Source organism: Thunnus maccoyii, chromosome 10 (genome assembly GCF_910596095.1).
Source record: "Thunnus maccoyii chromosome 10, fThuMac1.1, whole genome shotgun sequence".
Taxonomy (NCBI): domain Eukaryota; kingdom Metazoa; phylum Chordata; class Actinopteri; order Scombriformes; family Scombridae; genus Thunnus; species Thunnus maccoyii.
The window spans coordinates 21,374,178-21,392,031 of record NC_056542.1 but is presented as its reverse complement, the minus strand read 5'-3'; the positions used below and the strand labels follow the sequence as shown (position 1 = coordinate 21,392,031).

The 17,854-nt window shown below is 37.9% G+C and overlaps 2 protein-coding genes across 3 annotated transcripts; both read right to left on the bottom strand.

Moving 5' to 3' along the window:
* Positions 1-676: 676 nt before the first annotated feature.
* On the bottom strand, positions 677-5,963 carry LOC121905933 (hepatic lectin-like). Of its 2 annotated transcripts, none has more exons than XM_042424542.1 (5): positions 5,851-5,963; positions 3,275-3,380; positions 3,011-3,094; positions 2,483-2,797; positions 677-1,560 (listed from the first exon to the last, which is right to left on the bottom strand). In XM_042424542.1, the coding sequence occupies exons 1-5, from the start codon at positions 5,860-5,862 to the stop codon at positions 1,169-1,171; spliced, it is 909 nt and encodes a 302-aa protein (XP_042280476.1). In that variant the 5' UTR covers positions 5,863-5,963; the 3' UTR covers positions 677-1,168. The 2 variants fall into 2 exon arrangements, with proteins under 2 accessions (XP_042280476.1, XP_042280477.1); XM_042424543.1 differs by lacking the exon at positions 5,851-5,963 and adding an exon at positions 4,202-4,465.
* Positions 5,964-7,151: 1,188 nt separating this feature from the next.
* colec10 (collectin sub-family member 10 (C-type lectin)) lies at positions 7,152-17,263 on the bottom strand. The gene is made up of 7 exons (XM_042424781.1): positions 16,983-17,263; positions 15,076-15,147; positions 11,694-11,765; positions 9,743-9,796; positions 8,881-8,976; positions 7,951-8,162; positions 7,152-7,593 (listed from the first exon to the last, which is right to left on the bottom strand). Exons 1-7 carry the CDS (start codon positions 17,095-17,097, stop codon positions 7,336-7,338), a joined length of 879 nt encoding a protein of 292 aa, XP_042280715.1. The 5' UTR covers positions 17,098-17,263; the 3' UTR covers positions 7,152-7,335.
* Between the last annotated feature and the right edge of the window lie 591 nt (positions 17,264-17,854).

Below are 17,854 nucleotides of genomic sequence, written 5' to 3'. Positions count from 1 at the left end.
AGTAAATATTGGTTTAAAGGTTAGGCTAACAGCAGAGGAGAGTGGAGAACTGATTTTTCCAAAGGGACTCACCTACATTTATTGTGTTTGTGCTAAATTTGAGAACTGAAACATTATGTGTTGGAGGGTCATTTTTTGGGAGCAAGTTTTTTTTTTAAAAAAAGAAAAAGCTTAAAAGTAAAATGGCTTTGTTTTCATGTCAGTTGGTAAGAACAGTTTCTTATGCTCAACCACAGTTAATGTTTATCTAGGATTTGGATTATGTGAACCAATGTTGACACAACCTCTGAGAGGGTACTGGCCTTAGTTCAGTTTAGTGTGGCTCGTAGTGTGAATCAAGAAAAGGATGATTAGAATGTGCATCCTATCACGTGGTATAGGGCCATTGTTTATAAGATTGCTAGACTGCTGCAAGATTAGAAACTTTTGTTATAGCTGATATTTTTCAAGCATAAAGGAAATGGGTGAGAAAGGAAAAGATGCAAGAGACACATTTTTGACCCTGTTCTTTGTACATGGAAAGACCTTTTGGACGGTGGGACTTTGGGGGCTCACTTCCATCATCAGACCAGTAGGAAGCCAGAGATAAACCTTCCGTCAGACAAAACAACTGATTCTTATGCTTTATTCCATGCAACAAACATTCAACAGTGAAATTTTAATCATTAAATTCTGAAATATATTACAAATTAGTTTTATTTTTGTCCATGTTTATATTGTTCATTCTTATAAGCAATGGGAGAAAACATTCAAAAGCTACAACATTGTGCATTACACTTATCACTGACTGGATAATTTGTCAGTTTGGTGAACAATATATTTTGGCTCATGTTTACAAGTTTACAATTACTAATTTATTGACATAAGCAGGAACAAACATTAATAAACAAGATATGATAATGTGAAGATGAAAGGAAACTTTACAGGATGCTATCATTTTTCACTGGATATATCACCTTTACATTTATTTCAGTGCTTTTTGTTGTTTAAAAGAATTTAGAAAGATAAGTTTGTTTGCTTATAATGAACACATAAAATGATTATAGAGCTCATCAACACTGGCAAATGATATTTGAGCAAGAAGATGGACATGAATATGAAAACATGTGATACACTCTACAATGAGAAGAACTCACTGACATAAACTGAAAGACATACTTGTATGGCTTCACGATAGATCTTGACCCTCACAAACCCATGATAACTTGAGACTGCAACGCACGTCATTCCATCCATCTCCTCCACGAGAGACCTCCACACAGTCCTCATTCCCAGAATGATCATTGGGCTCCCCTTCTTGCCAGAATCCATCACCTACCAGGCCTGTCCCATCCACCCACTTCCACTTGCCTTCTTGGTCCCTGTCAGACAGTCCGATCCAGGTTCGGTCGTAAAATCTGGTGACAAATTGCTGCTCAACTTCGGTGGTTATGATCACCAAGTGAGCTCCTCTGTCCTCACAGTCTTTTTTGCTTCTTTCCCAGTTTTTAGTCAATCCAGTTTCAGAGACATAGTAGCATTTGTTGTTGTGTTTTTTCCAATCCTGGGGACAAAGTTTATCTAGAGAAAGCATATGTGTATGTTAGTCATTGTAAGTCCTGTTTTTCTACATTGATTTCCATCGTTAAGTGATGTGATTAACAACAAATCAAAATGTGACACCTGGCTTGGGCACTCCTCAAGCACATGCCAGCAGCAAATCATACATCAGACCAAACAAAGACTGTGGAATATTGAACAAGATTATAAAACTTTGATAAAGCTGAAATACACATTTGCTGTAGGCCTACACCACCCTCTCCATACTAATGATCAAGGGTCTATGTAGTCTGCATTCCTATTGTGTGTACTGCAATTAAATGTGCATGGGTCAGAAAGGACCTTTAGGATATCATCGTGTTAAATCTTTAAGAAGAGAAAAAAAAATAGTTGTACCACAGCCTGCACTTGGCTAAATGATTCCTACACAACCATGCAGATTATTGCAGATAATTGCATTTAACAGTTATGAAGATTAAACTTTCACTTGTGGTGCACAAAGCATGCTCTCTGCAAAACTTTGACTCAGAGAGATGCTATTTTTGATACAAGATTTTTTTGTTGTCTGTTTTAAGTTATACAGAGGCATCCGATACCTTGCTATAACATTAAACAGACATAATTATTAAGACCACTTGCATTCATCAATAACCAAGCTTTGTACTTGCATTGCTGACAAATGCTCAACACAGTTGGATATCCCAATCAGAAAGACCAGCATGAAATATAATGGGTGACCTGAAAGGATGCTGCATTAGTAATGATTAGTGGAATATATGCTGTTTAATGTAATATTGAACATATTCACCAGAGTCTTGTGAACTTTTATTTGTTAAATCTTGTTCAATTTCAATTCTACACTGTTGAATCCGAATAAAATCTTCATACTGTATATGAACGTGGAAGATTCTGTTCAAGTTTTAATTTGTTGTTCATGTCTTACTCGATCTGTTGAGATTCAGCCTGTTGGCTTCCTCCTGTAACTCATCTCGAGTTGCAACCACAGTGTTGAATCGGCTCTGGAGCAGCTCCATCTCTTTAGTCAAGTTGCTGGAAACCATCATCAGTTGGTCTCTCTCATCTTTGAGGGCGTCTCTCTCTTCAGCCAGAGAACTGAACATGGTCAGTAACTGGTTTTTGTTTTCTGACAACATGTTGTACCTCTTCTGTAACTGGATCCACTGAAGAGTCAAGTTTTCACACGCAGTTTGACCAATGAACAGTTGTTCTATGCCCTGAGGACTGGTGGCTCTGGTATCTGTAACAAGATCATTGAGAAATCAAGAATGACCATGTAAATGATCAAATGATCACTCCTACACAGGAAAGCTTACAGTAATAAGAGATGCTTATAGACCTGAAGGATTCAAAGCTTGCTTATTAGACTTTTAAACCAACTCTGATTTCTGCACTCACATAATTAGATTTTATTGGGCACTTATGGTCATTGTTGAGACCGTATTGTACTCACTGTGGGCCACTAAGCCTAAGGTCACAGCCAGCAGAAGAAGGATCAGCAGCCCCAGACCCACTGCAGCAGCTCCAATGCACCACACTGAATCACACATTATCCCAATGAAGAAAAGAACCACAAATGAGCAATGCAGTTCTGTAATTTTATTACATCATTTAATTAGCAGTATTATGTCAGTCCCTATACATTTCCTCATATACACCATAGGCTACAATTACTACAGCAGTAAATGCTGTACTGTATATAAGTGTGCATTCTTACCTGAACTTTTGGATCTCCCCTCGTATATGGATCTCTCGTCATTATCCATCAGCTTCCAACCATCTCCTCCAATCTCCCCAGCCTTGCTGTTGAATGCCACTGCCATCTGTCAGATTTGTCATAAAGTGTTTAATCACCCTCCTGGTCTTCACTCTAGCACAGAATGTTGCAAGTTTACAAGTGTTGCATCAAACAGTTCTTATTAAGACCCAATGATCTGCTGACACAGCAAATACAAACGTCAGGAAAATATTTCTTGTGTCTGGCAATGCCTGGATAAGCATTTAAAGCTGCACTATGATATTTTTTGACATTAGTTGTAGTCAATATATGAAGCATTTACTTTCATTTCTCTATACTGTAACTCTCAAAATACACTATTTATCATGTGTTTGCTTGAAAAATTTTGCAGATTCATTTACCATGCATATTTTCTAATTGTATGCTCATAACTGAGTATCAGTCCACTGTCACTGTGACTTGGGTGTCGTCTTTTATCAACATGAGGATTGCGGAATGAGCCTTTAAACAGGGCACTTTTACAGGACAGTCAGCAAAACTCTGCTTACATAAGACTTCCTAACAGGATGTCAGCACGTGAATGTGAATGTGCAAAGCATGTATGGGTACAGTTTAGGGGAAGCCCGCTCAACCAACTTCTCAATGCCTCATTATCAATGCTTGAGTATAACTGTAGCCTTTAAGTGACAATAGTTAGCCTTGATAGCCTTTGGTAGCAGTGAACACAGGCAGGTTACATAGGGCCAAAGAGCAGGGTAAATTTGCAAGAAATCTTTTGTTCCCTGCAAATATCTTAATCCGTCTCAGTTCAAGGATGATCTTTGACATTGGATGTGAATGGCAGGGAGTGTGGTTTCTCCCCTAATACTGTACAGTTCATATAACCATGTTAACTAATGTGCCTACCTGCGCGGTAGATTTGTAATGTAGGCAGGTCCTCCACTTGAAAATTGTTTAGTAATCTGAGGCTATAAGTCACAAAAAACAAAACAAGAATAAAAGGCCACATTGTAAGACCCTCTGCACTTTTATCATAAACTAGTACATTTCACAGATTATTTACAATCCTTTAGATTGTAAGGAGACAGAAAAATAAATAGAGGCTACAGTTTTTTTCTGTGATATGAAGTTAGACTACAACCCCTAGTCAGTCCCCCTCTAGTGGCCTAAAGGTGCATAACACTCAAAAACCTGACAAACGTGTAGTTCAATCCATTTAGAAAGTTAGGTATTAAAATGTCCAAGCACTACGTATTGGAAACCAACTATCTCCCCCACCTGGCTTAGCTTCACCCCAGCCCGAACCAATGTTAGAATCAACCAGCCAGACTGAACTAATACAGTGTTTGAACCAATGTTTCTCCTCACCAGTCTGTCTTTACTGCTGTGTTGTGTGAACCAAGGTCAGAAGCAAATTGCAGAACAAGAAACGTTAATCACATTTTCACACACTTACACATTTTTTACCAACTTAGGTAGATCTAAGATCTTTGACCTTAAGTGCGTAGTTTCCGATCAAGATGTGTGCTTACACCCAAATACTTCTGATTTAGGCTACTTGAAGCTGTAATTAATTTTTTAACTACATGGGTGCAAACTGCCACATCCAGCTGAATGGCACACAGTCCGACATATTCTGACCTTATAAAGTTGGTTTGGCTAACAAGTTGCCTATTAATAAAAGGCCATTGAGACTGGAGAGAAGCCATTTGTGTGGGATGCAATTTGCCATCTCACCTCAGACATTTTTTTATGAGTTCAGGTTATTACATTTTGGTTTGGAGGGAGATTTTATACCATCACATCTTGAAGTGGAGAATAAGTTTCCTTGAGAAATGTTTCAATAACATACACGATGAAAAAAACATTTTTCCTTTACTGTTGATTCATTTTCAGATTACATTTGTATGTGAAAGTCAGATTATAGACATAGAAAGAGCACATAAGAATATTACTTCTAAACAGTATACATCCATTTAAAAAAATGTTTTGAATGGACAGTCTTTTCTGTAAGATGTAAGATACCAGCATTCATTTGTTTCACATACAACTGTACCTCAGTAGCACTTCCTCATTCTCAACATGGCATCTACTCACTGAAGGGCCTATTCAGTTGAATCTAGCATTTTCCCAATTCAAACCTCTTTGTCTTCACGATGTTACTACTTGCAATCTTGAAGACAAACTACTGTTTAAAAATTACAAACCTGTTGTGAATGACTCAAGTTGTCATAGTCTGTTCGCCAACTGTCATCTACATTGAAGTAAAGTAGATATTTTTGATTTTAAAACAATAGTGACACATAGGCTACACATGTGAAACACATGCCTTCACATTTATTGCTACACTTGATTCCCCATGAATACATTTCAATGTTATTGTCCTCAACTTTTTATTGCTAGAAACTGATCATTTCAGTTTTTAGAATTTGTAGAACAATATATTCATAATTGAATTGCTTTAACCTGCCCATTATCACCTTTGATTGACTAAAATCATCTGCAGCCTATAATCACCATGCACTTACTTATGTAAAGAGATGGAGATGTCTTACTTTAATATACATGTCTGGGTTTTCCCTTGGGTCTGCACCATCACTAGCAGGGTAGCAACAACAGCCGCACACTTCATCCTCACTCTTCACTTCACCTGTGTTTACACAAGGGGAAAGAGAGCCGTACAGACAGGTGGACAAACACAAAAGCTCCTGGATGAGATGAGTGACTGACGTGCAGCTTTTATCATGTGCCAAAGAGATGGAGGGAAGGGCTTACCACACGGGGTGAGTTTGTGTGTGTGTGTGTGTGTGTGTGTGTGTATGTGTGTGTGTGTGTGTGTGTGTGTGTGTGTGTGTGTGTGTGTGTGTGTGTGTGTGTGTAGAACAAGCAGAGGCCTACATACACATGCACATCCATGATTTGCATAAGAAATTGTGCACACTTATTTGAGTATGGGTGGAGGGAGCACAAAACAAGGTTAAATTCCCTCTGCATTTGGTATTTGAATAATATGGCTTGAGTGGGCCCAACTAGTGTCTCATCTATTTTCCTTATTCTGTTTTTAAGAAGTCTGAAAACCTTTGCCTTAATTTCTTATTGAAGTGCAATAATAATAAAAAAAACACTCTTAGCTTCTCGAAGTAAATGTTCATTGTTATGCAAGATCAGCAAGAGTTATTTTTCAGTGGTGCTTCCGCTGTAGCAGCCTGGTATCAAACCACAGAATACATGTAATGTGATGAAACTGAGCTCAGCCAAGCACTACTGAAACTGCAGCAAACCTTTGACTTTGCGTCGTGTTTTTTGAGTGCAGGAATGATGTACAGAGAGGCTGCTGTTTATTTCTGTGCTGCTGTTTGTTTGGATAGGAACTAATATATATACTGGTGCAGTCACACAGTTGGCTCACCATGGTCGGCTCAGATACAGCACACTGAGACATATCTCCTGAACTGTCGAAGTTTTACAGTAAAAACGGTACAAAAAATACAGTTACATCAACATATGTACCTGGAAGAGAATATATAGTGAGTTATACGGTTGGCTTGCCATGGCTGACTCAGACAAAGCACTCTGTAAAAAATCAACAAGTTATTAGCACAGCGGCTAGCTAGCTAGTTTGCTAAGAAAAATGCATTCATTCTTTACACTTCGTACATATTGATATGATCTGGGGGGCACTTAGTTACACAACCATGGGCATATCCCTCATTGCCCTTCCCTCTGGCAAAGTTTCACAACCATCAGCAGCATTGAGAGACACCTCCCATGAGCCAAAAAAACTACTGTACACTGCTAAATATGCACAGTATGGCAATTGGAATCACACACTGTACAAATCCTGTTACATACAGAAAATACATAACACATGTTCAGAATTAAATTTGAAAGCATGTGACATCTAATGAAGTAACTTTTTATTTTTCAAATGAGCAATGTGCAAAATCCTTACACTACATAAATTGCCAATACATAAGCCTACTACAAAACATACTGTGTGTGTATATGCTTTTGCATGCAAGTCTGCATGTCTCATTGAATTATGATGATGCTAAGGCAGGTGTTCCTCTTCCTCCTCCTCCTCCTCCTCCTCCTCTTCTCCTGCTTTTTGGGAACTCACAGATGAAAAACATGGTGGCATTACACTCCACATGACCCCATGTTCCCGTGCTGAGCAGCTCGACGCAGCTGGAGTTTGTGGTGGGAGATAATCTGGAATTCAGTTCCTCCTCTTGACTCCAAGCTGCAAAGCCCTGCAGAGGGCTGGAGTCTGCATAAACATAACTGTGTGCTCCATCCTGAAACATAGGAGAGAAATAATGAGAAAATTATTCACACCAGGGAACACTCTCATAAAAGAGTTAACCAGGTCTCAGAGGAATTTGTCCTTAGATGATCATACTGCTTTAGACAGGACAGGAGATGAAAATAGCGGCAGCAGCATTGTGTTTGTCATCCTTCACAGTATGACTCTTCATCACTGATCATCCAGAAAAGTTATAAATTGCTTGTTGATACATTAATTCATGTTGTTTAATGGATTTGTAACAGTTACTGATGGCTGATCTGCTTCTACTTAAAGACCAGAAAGTGACAGTTCACCTGCTTCAGTGTGTGTGTGTGTGCACATGTATGTCCTACTGGGGACCACTTACTGTGTCCTTGTTTTGAGCCTGCACCCCTATATAAACTCTTGTCAGTCCTGCCTGACTGACATAATCTGCCATGAGGCGGTTGCTGTTTATGGTTTTCGGCATGGCCAGGGTGCCTCCTCTTAGCTTGCAGTTCATTGAGGCCTCCCTGAACCTCTTGGGCTCCTTCACCAGCAGGTAGTACCTCTCCTCTGTTTCTGTCAGCCCCAAGATGACTGGACAGGAAAGGGTTAAAGTTTAAAGGTCATTAAGAGTTATCTTATCAAAATGTTTCCCATGATAATTGACTGCAGTTTTCTTTGATGAGAACAAATTGCATTTTAGCAGACAAGAAAAAACAACATTAAATGTAAATCAAAGAAAACAGACACCAAACTAATTAGAAGTAAGTAGACTAATACTACATGTTATTAAGCTTTTCTATGGTAGGCCAGGGTAGTTGTACCTATGGTAACCTCTACATCAAATTCTGTCACATAATTGTAAAAAATATGTCCATATTTTTACTGTATCTATCGCTTTAACTGTCAGATCTAAAATCACAGGAAATGGACAGAAACATGGATCAAGAGAGGCTGTGTGTTTTTTTCAAAGTTAAATTAAATTACATGCCGAGAGGAAGCACATGCATGAAAAAACAAATTATTGTATGTTGTTTAATTCCTACAAACTAACAGTGGGCAAATAAGGAATTTCTAGCCCAATTTAATTTCAGCCTAAAAACATTGACTTGTTTTGAATACTTTCTTAAATGATAGTAGGCACCAAGGACCGCAATAGAAATATTAAATCTTAAATAACAAAACATAGTGTTTCTTCCCATGAAGACCTACAAATTCATAAATTATACAAATTAAATATGAACTTAATATAGCTTTTGTAGTCTATCTTTAATGTTTTCAAACTTTAGATACCAGACCACTCAAGACTCACCATTCTTTACAAACTTGACAGCATTCCTCAGCTTGCCTACATTGACATCCAACTGTCCGACCACCTTCCTGTACCTGCCACAGTCGCATGTAGTGCCTGTTAGATTAAACAAGGGTTGGCATTTTAGTTTTTACAGGATCTAATGAGTCCCAGTCACTTTAACCAGATGTGTCCTTTGGTGTTGCATGGCAAAAGGCTCTTCCACCTAAGTCTTGGTCTATTTAAATTAAGTTAATGAAGTATTATTTGCTCTTTTATGATATGTTCACAATGCAGTTAGTACATAGTAGGACTGTGACATATTTTTCTTGAGTCTGTAACCAGCAAACATCAACTGACACTTGGTATCTTCCCAGGTGATGCTCTGCTGAGTGTGTGAACTGCAGCCATTGTTTCTGGGCTTTTTGCCCCCAGTTTGGTCTTCAGCAAGTGAAACATACAATCAGGTCACTGACTCAGGCAGTCAAACATTCCACTGTTTGACCTTAAAAAAATATTGTTTGCTTTTGTCTGAATGTTTGGGATCATTGCCCTGCTGTACTATCATAATTGAGGAACTACTGTTTAAAAGGGATATGAGACTTACATTAGTCAGCCTATGTGGTTTTAAACATGCACAAAAACACTTGAAGCTGTAGCTTTTTAACTTCTTAGTCATTAACTGATTTCTGACTGCTCTATGTTTAATGCTGCTCTCCTTTATTGCTGCAGTGGTGAACATCCCAGAGAATGTCTACAGTAACTTTATAGGGAAATACAGAAACATTATTAATCTAAAATGTGTATTTCAAATTGTAAAATTGCTGTAACATCATCATCATGGCAAGCAGAATGGCGTTACAGTCTTGTACAGGAATCTCACCTGGTTTCCCTTTTAAACCAGAAGGCCCATCAAAACCTGAATCCCCTTTGTCACCTGCAGAGGAATAGAAATGACATGTGAGACCGTTCTTACAATTGAGACTTGAGATTCATTTGAGATTCATTTTATCTTGCCTTTGATAAAATATTAATAAATAATACTCTATTATCACTGACTATCAATGATTATTCTATCATTAGATGATATTATGATGTAGTTACAAATGATTACCACTAGATGACAGTATCATACATAAAACATGTTCAATCTTGCTGCACACAAGTTTAGATTTTAGAGATTATTACCCAGATTTAAACTTCAATTCAATATTGTACAAACAATTTATTACAAAATGTAAATATGGGTAAAATGTAGCTTTTGTATGTGAATGTTATCCACATTGTCTCCAAAACATATTCATTTATACTACTGCTTAACTGTGGAAATTAACCCAACCGGCAGTTGCACATTTTGGGGAAGTGGGCTGCAGTACAAACATCACAATGGGATGGTTTTGAGGAACAGCCAGAACATTGAAATATGGTAACTGTACAGTCTGAGCTGCGTGAGTGTTTTTTTTGTGATTGTGAAAGAGATAAACAGCCACAATTTGGGCCTTCAGTTGACGCTCCTGAATCACAGTGATATGAATGTAAGAATAACTCACTCAAAATATGCAAATACAGTAAAAAACTGTAAAAAAAAATATTTCTGGCTTTAGTTTTAACTTACTATCCCGTTGCCAGTATAGTAGCTTCATAAGTTATTAAATAAAATGCTCCCAGATATGCTGTGGAGTGTCCATCTGGAGCATAGAGTACAATGCCCTCGAACAATCCTGCTGTAGTGAGTTTCACTAATAACACTTAGTTTTATAGCTTATAGCTTTAGGTAGTTATTCTTTTGTCTATGCAGATGTGCATATACTGTATTCTCACTGGCTTATCCATAGCATTATAGTAAACAGAAACTATACCAGCTCGTGTTATCAGAATATTCTCACAGTATCTTGGACGAACACCAGTTTTGCTAACATAGATAGGAAAATCGAAAACTGTGGCATGATAAAAATTTTAAGTCTCTAAGAGTAACTGAATTGTAGCTTGTGTTTCTTCTGAAGCCAACACTGCCCTGAAAATGTGCTTTTTTCCCAGGTGTTTTATGAGCAATGAGCTCTCAGGATCCAACAAAATCCAAACCTGTGACCTCACTGCTTTGCCTGACATGGCTGATGCACAGCCACTTTCCTGTAAGCATATTAAACATAATGAATACTGAGCAAAGTAAATGTGTAGAAAGGCAGGAGAACATGACTGCTCATTAAAATAATAATAAAGATAGAAATTGTTTCAACCACCCCGGGCCAAAACAACAGCATGACATCATAGGATTATGTTTTCTTCTATCTTTAGATGTGATAACCTAAAACATAAACTGTAATTGGCTGAAAACCTCTCAATGACTAGTTTTGAAGCAATTCCTGCTTGTGTGTATTAGACTTGGGACTGATTACGTTTCTGAATTGTGTAGAAATTTCCATTCTAGTTGTTTCACTGTTTTGCGTAGATGGTTATGGTGCAGCTGTCCAAGCTGAGGAGGAGTTCAGGAAGTTATATTTCTTCTTTTAGGCAATTATTTTATTTAGCTACATTTCTGCCATTCTTGTCGCATGTCTTCAAAAACTGCAAGCTCTTTTCTGCAGGTTGAGAAGTTTCATGGCATGGGGACAAGAACAAATTCATAAACATGACAGACGGTTCATCAATCTTTCTTTCTTTTTGGCTTTTTGGAAGTATTTTTTACAGACACTAAAGGTAAGAATTTTTCTCCTTGTTGCGCCTGTTCTGAATACAATGTATGTGAATTAGTAATGCTAACGAAAAGTTATAAGATGTGTGTTTACACATGTACATGAACTTTGCAGAGATTGAAATGAATTTTTTTGTTGCACCTTTATCTCCAGCAGGCCCCATCTTTCCTGTGTGACCAACCTCTCCTTTAAGCCCCGTCTCTCCTGGTGCTCCTGAGGAAGAAGAGAAAGGAAGACAGAAGATGAGAAGAGGGGAGAGAGGAGGAAGACTGGATCGAGAGGATTTGAGGTATAAATCTCAGCAACATCATAGTATGAAATGATGACATTCAAATCCAACACAGTATGCTTGATATTCAGATTCACCATATTTGATATTTGCCAGATACTCATATTTTTATCTAGAAATATGGCAGATATCACTTTAAAATCATGCAAAAGGTCAAAACAATCAGACAAGAGCCCTTATTTTTAGATTCTCTCTTTCTGGTTTTGCAATTACTGTTTTTCATGCCCTTCATCATTTTGCTTTTGTTTTTTTGATAATTTACTTGTCTTCAAATCTAACCAATATAATTGCATACTTCCACCTCATCTTTTAGACATTATCTCTGTGAGCCCTGAGGTTGTTTTCCAACAATCTCTGCTGCATAGTTGGGTTCCTAAATTGATGTTGTTGTTATTATTATTATGCCAGTAAGTAAATTGGAGTAAGAAATGCTGATATATTTTGGGCACTAACGAAAGTATTCTGTGTTGAGAGGCTGTTTGCGGAGCGTGATAGTCTCTAAAACAGTAGTCCGCCTTTAAAATCGAATAAACAGTGTAAATGCATGTATCATTTATTTATGTAATCTCATTATTTTACATTTGAATGAAACTAAATGTCTCTTCGTCATATCTACCATACTTTTTAGCACCATGGAATTTGATTATTGTCATCACAATAGCACAGTTTATGTAATCTTTTACTCTTAAATCCAACTAAGGCTATTTTAGTTGGGAACTGAGAGATACGGAGGAGATGAGGAATGTTTCAGCGAAGGGTAGGATGGAGAATTTGAGTGAGAGAACTTGTCTGTGTATGTGTGTGCAAGCGTGTGTGTATGGGAAAACTACAGAGTACAGACTAAGGCTTTCTGCCAGCACTTGAATGAGTATTTCCTCAGGAAACTATTCAACTGGAAATTGATGGCGTTTGAAATACTAAGTGACGCACTGGAGAGGCCTATTGCTATTAGAGGGATTTGCCATACACACACACACACACACACACACACACACACACACACATACACACACACTCACAGCCAGCTATTCACTACTATTTCCCCTTTCCCACTTTCTCATGTTGATTTTCTATTTGATGATTTGTGAGAAGTGTTGGTGAGAGGTGTGAGGTCTTATGGATTCTGTGAGGTCTGGTGGACTCTAAAGCTCTGGCCGTTGGGAAATTTTACTATTTCACTGTAAAATTGTATGAAGTTTTTGGGCAATTTTCTGCATGAATGCCTGAGAAGCACTATCGCAACGCAATACTAACCTGAGAAGTGATTATGGGTGCTATATGTTGGTCTCTTGCTATTCCTTCTGTGTCTATAAAAGTTGATTAATGTTGTTTTCACAGTGCTTTTGCTTGCCAGTTAAACCGTCTAGCTAAACTTTCAGATAACAGTCCTTCCTATCACTGCAGTCGTTCTTTATAATGGCCAACCCCTATAACTGGTTTAACGTCTGGATTCTCCAGCTGCTGGAGGATAAAGGAGGTGGAAGCCACATTTTTCATCTTAATCAAGGAGCCTGAGACACATTTTGAACAACCTTAAGCAATTTTTCAAAAGCTCATACTGGCGTCAGACTTAATATAACATAAGACAAGAGATTAAAATATGAAGCAGACCTGAAATCATTCATCATACATTATTTGCTCAATCATATTAAGTAAATATGAATACTGGTTTTTCTGCTTTTTAGGGTTTAGTGGAAAAACTGAAGAGAGCTGGGTCACATACAACAAACGCTCTGAGCCAGAGTTTCCATTTTTTTGTACATATGCTTCATTGCTAGCTGTCCCAACAGGTTCTTCACAAGGACAAGAACATTACATAAGACCACAATCTGTTGTCTGTAACACTGAAAACTCAGCTAACAGCATGATTAACAAATGTAAAAATTCACCACAACCGGTTGTTGACGTTAATAAGCTAAGAGCAACAAATTGTTTTTGTTGCCCACTAGAGCGTCATGTATTCCCCTTACCATTACAAAATTAAGCAACTGCTTCCTGTAAAATAGTAAATTAAGGCAGGGAATACATGCGTCATCTGTTGAGCTGCTATACTGCATTACAAAGTCGTCATACTGCAGGAAACTGTGTTCATTCCTACACTAAGCATACACAGAGAAAAACCACAATGATTGGATTTGCTACAATGTTAAAAAAAATTACCCTTAAGGTCAAAAGTTGAGAAGAGTTCATATGTCCTTTCTTTGTTTTTAGACTTTTTGGATTGACTAAGAATGCTTCTGGCAACTGTCTTTCACGCAGTCTCACGAAAAAAGTGTGTGTCTGTTGTGAGTGTGCACATGTGATTGTGTGTGTGTAAAGTTATGGAATAAAACAAACATCTGCGGACAGCGAGAGAGCAGCCAGGAACCAGTGTCTTTCCATAGTGTGTTTGTGTATACAATTGTGTGTGTATGTGTATCTGTGTCTATGTACATCTACCTTCTTGTGTCTATATGCTTGCATGCCTTGTGTGCCTACAGTACTGTATGTATGACTCATGTATGTATGTGTCTGTGTGTTTATGTGTCTGTTTGCGGTCATCTGTGTATATTATATGCCTGGTTGGTTGGCCAGTTAGTCTACCAGTCGACTTGGAACACATATAGCAAAGCGGGACGCCACTGCCTTCCTCAGCAGCAATTAACACGTCTGCTTCCTCCTCAGAAAAGCAGCCGCGCAGGGCTGTTTGTCTGTCTGTTTGTCTGTCTGTCTGTCACAGAGCAAAGCAGGCCTCTGTATCTCCAGCACAGCAAAAGAAAGCAAGCTGTCCAGAGCAGGAAAAAGCAAAAGAGGCTGCCAGGACAAAGTCAGGCAGGCAGTGTTGAGACACTCACAGCACAGAATGTAAGACATGATTGTTTGTTCATGTTACACCAGAAATGTAAATGATATTTTTGAGAGTTTAAGTTTCTGTATGAAACATAAAAGAAGAGTGAGGCCTTCTCGTTCATTATTTTGCTGTTTTTAACCCTTTTTACACATGCAAATATACTGTGGGATTTTTTCAGTAGTACATTCCACAAGAGTTAAATTAACACGTATTCCTAAAAAACAAAAAACTCATCTAGTCTGTTATTGATTTTTTATGTCTTATACCACTTTTGTCTTGTCTTGAAGTGTGCATTTGTCATTTTCTCATTTGTACTTTACAAGTGAGTACTAAATAGTCAGGCAACCTCTTTTCCCCATCATATACTGTATATAATACATGGATGAAGACTCTAGATAGCCTACCTGGAAGTCCTGGTGGTCCATTCTTCCCCACTTTCCCCTCATCTCCCTCCTCTCCAATCTCACCTTGGTCCCCTTGATTGAAAGAAACACAGTAAACAGGAATGTGAAAGGAGATGTGCAATCCAAAAAAAGTGAAGACTCCTAATGTTTCATTTTAATGAATGTCCATCTCAGCTAATATAACTTTTTAAAAGCACCAGTTCTATAAAAAATATTAATGACACAACATACTTTTCAGAGTTGAAAGCACAAATAAAGTGGAGGAGAAATATCTCTGGTGAACCCACTGCTGGAAGAGCTCCTGGCAAGAAATTGTGAGAGCTTTCTGAGTGTCTATTAGAGCTGTAAATTTGCCCCAGTTTTTAATGCCAACAGCACTTTATGTCTTATTAAGCGCTGGGCTTCGAAATGAAGGATTGTAACAGAACACCTCTATTAGTTGAGAGAGTACTTAGGAAAATTGATTATTTGCCTCAGCAGGCTGTATAGACATTATCAAGTAACTGAATTCATTGCATTTTGAAGAGTTCAGTTCTTTAGCTTTGTGGACTGAAAACATATACAGTCAAACTACTCACTTATGTGATTTAGATGTTAAATCCTATAGAGATTTCCTGGCAAATATACAGTTTGCCAGCAGTGATTTAGAGGCCTTAGAAGTAATAGGACAAAAACAACCATGTTATGTGCAGTCAAATAGACATATGTGACATTGTGAGTAAAAGTCAATTCAAGGTTTCATGTCAGCCAACTTTTCTTAAACAAACTGAAGTGTTTTGACCAGTTCTACATTCTTACATCTCAATAAGAAATAAGATGATGGTAAATCTATTTAAAAAAAACGCTGAAGTACCAGTAAATGTAGTTAAAGTTTGTTTGTTGAAAGAGTTAAAATAAAAAAAAGGACAATCATGTGGACATTTCTGGAAGTATGAGAAACATAGAAAAAAAACACACGTCCGACACCCACTCAAATACGCAGACGTGAGCATACACACACACTCAGAGACAGGCTCTGTGGTCAGTATTATCTGAGATGAATGTTGTACAAATAATCAGTTCAGTTTAGTGGCAGCTGTCTAAATACACACTGTCACAAGGGGACTTTCTTACTAACACAAAAAACACACACTCATTTCCCAAAGTATACAGTATATGATTGTACAAGTGACTCTTTCCTGTCTGCCTACCCATGCTACCACCGGATCTTGTTGTTTAATAACTCTTGTTGTGTTGCTGAACCTTAAGAGCAGAACTAACGAGCATCTTTCTATGTTCAAGAATGATCAAATTCTTATCAAAGAGCTTATTTACACTGGTGAAAATATTTGCTTTTTTAATCAACAGACTTCCCTCTGTGTGTCAACTCCTCAAGGAACATCTCTCTGACTTTCTTTTTAGCCAGAACAGTAAGTCATGTTTTTCAGTAGAAAGAAAAAATGATGCTGAGCTTACTGTTTGTTTTATTAGGTCTGTCTGTCTGAATCAGCAGGGGAACAAGCTACTGGATGTTGTAAAATGGAAAACACACTAAGGGCAGGCATTCCCTCCAAAAGACTATGGGGTAGCAGACTACTAGCTAATAAACTACAGGACATTACATGCTTGGTACCTTTACCATCAGCTCTGTAAACCCTGAAACATATTAAGGGTGTTTCCTCATAAGTTTCCACTCTGACTTTTTGATTTGACACATACTGTATACTGACATTCACGCTGTATGAACATTTACACTTCTACAAGATTACGAAAAGGTCCTAAACTTAAATGGACTTATTTCCAACAGTATAAGAAAATTAGTTCTTCTTCAGGACAAACCTTTACTTTTGACTAAATATGTTGTACCGTACTGTCATGTTTAAACATATACACTCACACACGCTCAGAAAACACACATCAGCTCATACCTTTAGCTCCAGGTAGGAGGGAGTTGGTGCAGACTTCTGTAGAAGCAGAGACGTAGTTGAGCACAGCTGCAAAAAAGAGCAACCACATTCCTGTACTACGTCTTCCCGCCATCATCTACCAATCACTACCGACCACTGGACAAGGTCCCAAATTTTAGATTTGATTTAACGGTTGGTTTCTGAGGCCAAAACATTGGCTATATAAACCACTTCATGGTGCTAGGACCAGTGGATCAATGCTGTACTAATGAGCAAACATACTGCAGAGAGAGTCAGAGCAGAGCTATGCTGTTGTTGATAGAACACAGACACACACACACACACACACACACACACAGACACACACACACTTGTTTACAGAGGCTTATCGGTTCCTTGTCATAATGTCAAACAACACTTAACAGAGTACTGAATGCCTCTGTATGTCTTGCTCCTCGGAATCTCTAACTGTGTATAATTACATGTGAAATTAAACTGGGAGATTAATTAAGGGAAATAGTAGAATCCATTCTTTTCAGTATTTTTTTTATTTAGCTGGTTCAATTCTTGTTAAGTACTTTTAAACAGCACTTTGATTTGTATAAATGATTATTATCATCATTTCCAATCCAAAATAATGCCCTATTTGCTACCTAGTGCACTTTATTTATGTCAAGTGTAAAATATATACACTATACTGTATAGTGCCCTTGAAAATTCCCACAATAGATCAAAAACAGTGGCGTCCACAGCATGTGCACATTGTAAAATCCTACAGCACAATGCTTCTCATTTGATAGATGTGTAAATCACAGTTATGCAACACATAATCTGATGGTGGAAAATCAATGTTCTACTCACTGTACAGAAAACTAGTGTTTATCATGTTGTAG

Bases quoted from the DNA above. Each gene is read 5' to 3' on its own strand.
- LOC121905933 (XM_042424542.1), bottom strand. The intron at 3,095-3,274 runs GTAAGAATGCAC...TGTGTGATTCAG, and splicing joins GGGGAGATCCAAAAGTTCAG to TGTGGTGCATTGGAGCTGCT. The intron at 1,561-2,482 runs GTAAGACATGAA...TGCTTTCTCTAG, and splicing joins GCTGAATCTCAACAGATCGA to ATAAACTTTGTCCCCAGGAT.
- colec10 (XM_042424781.1), bottom strand. From the start codon at position 17,097: ATGATGGCGGGAAGACGTAGTACAGGAATGTGGTTGCTCTTTTTTGCA. The intron at 8,977-9,742 runs GTGAGATTCCTG...TTAATCTAACAG, and splicing joins TGGTTTAAAAGGGAAACCAG to GCACTACATGCGACTGTGGC. The intron at 8,163-8,880 runs GTGAGTCTTGAG...TTTCCTGTCCAG, and splicing joins TGTCAAGTTTGTAAAGAATG to TCATCTTGGGGCTGACAGAA.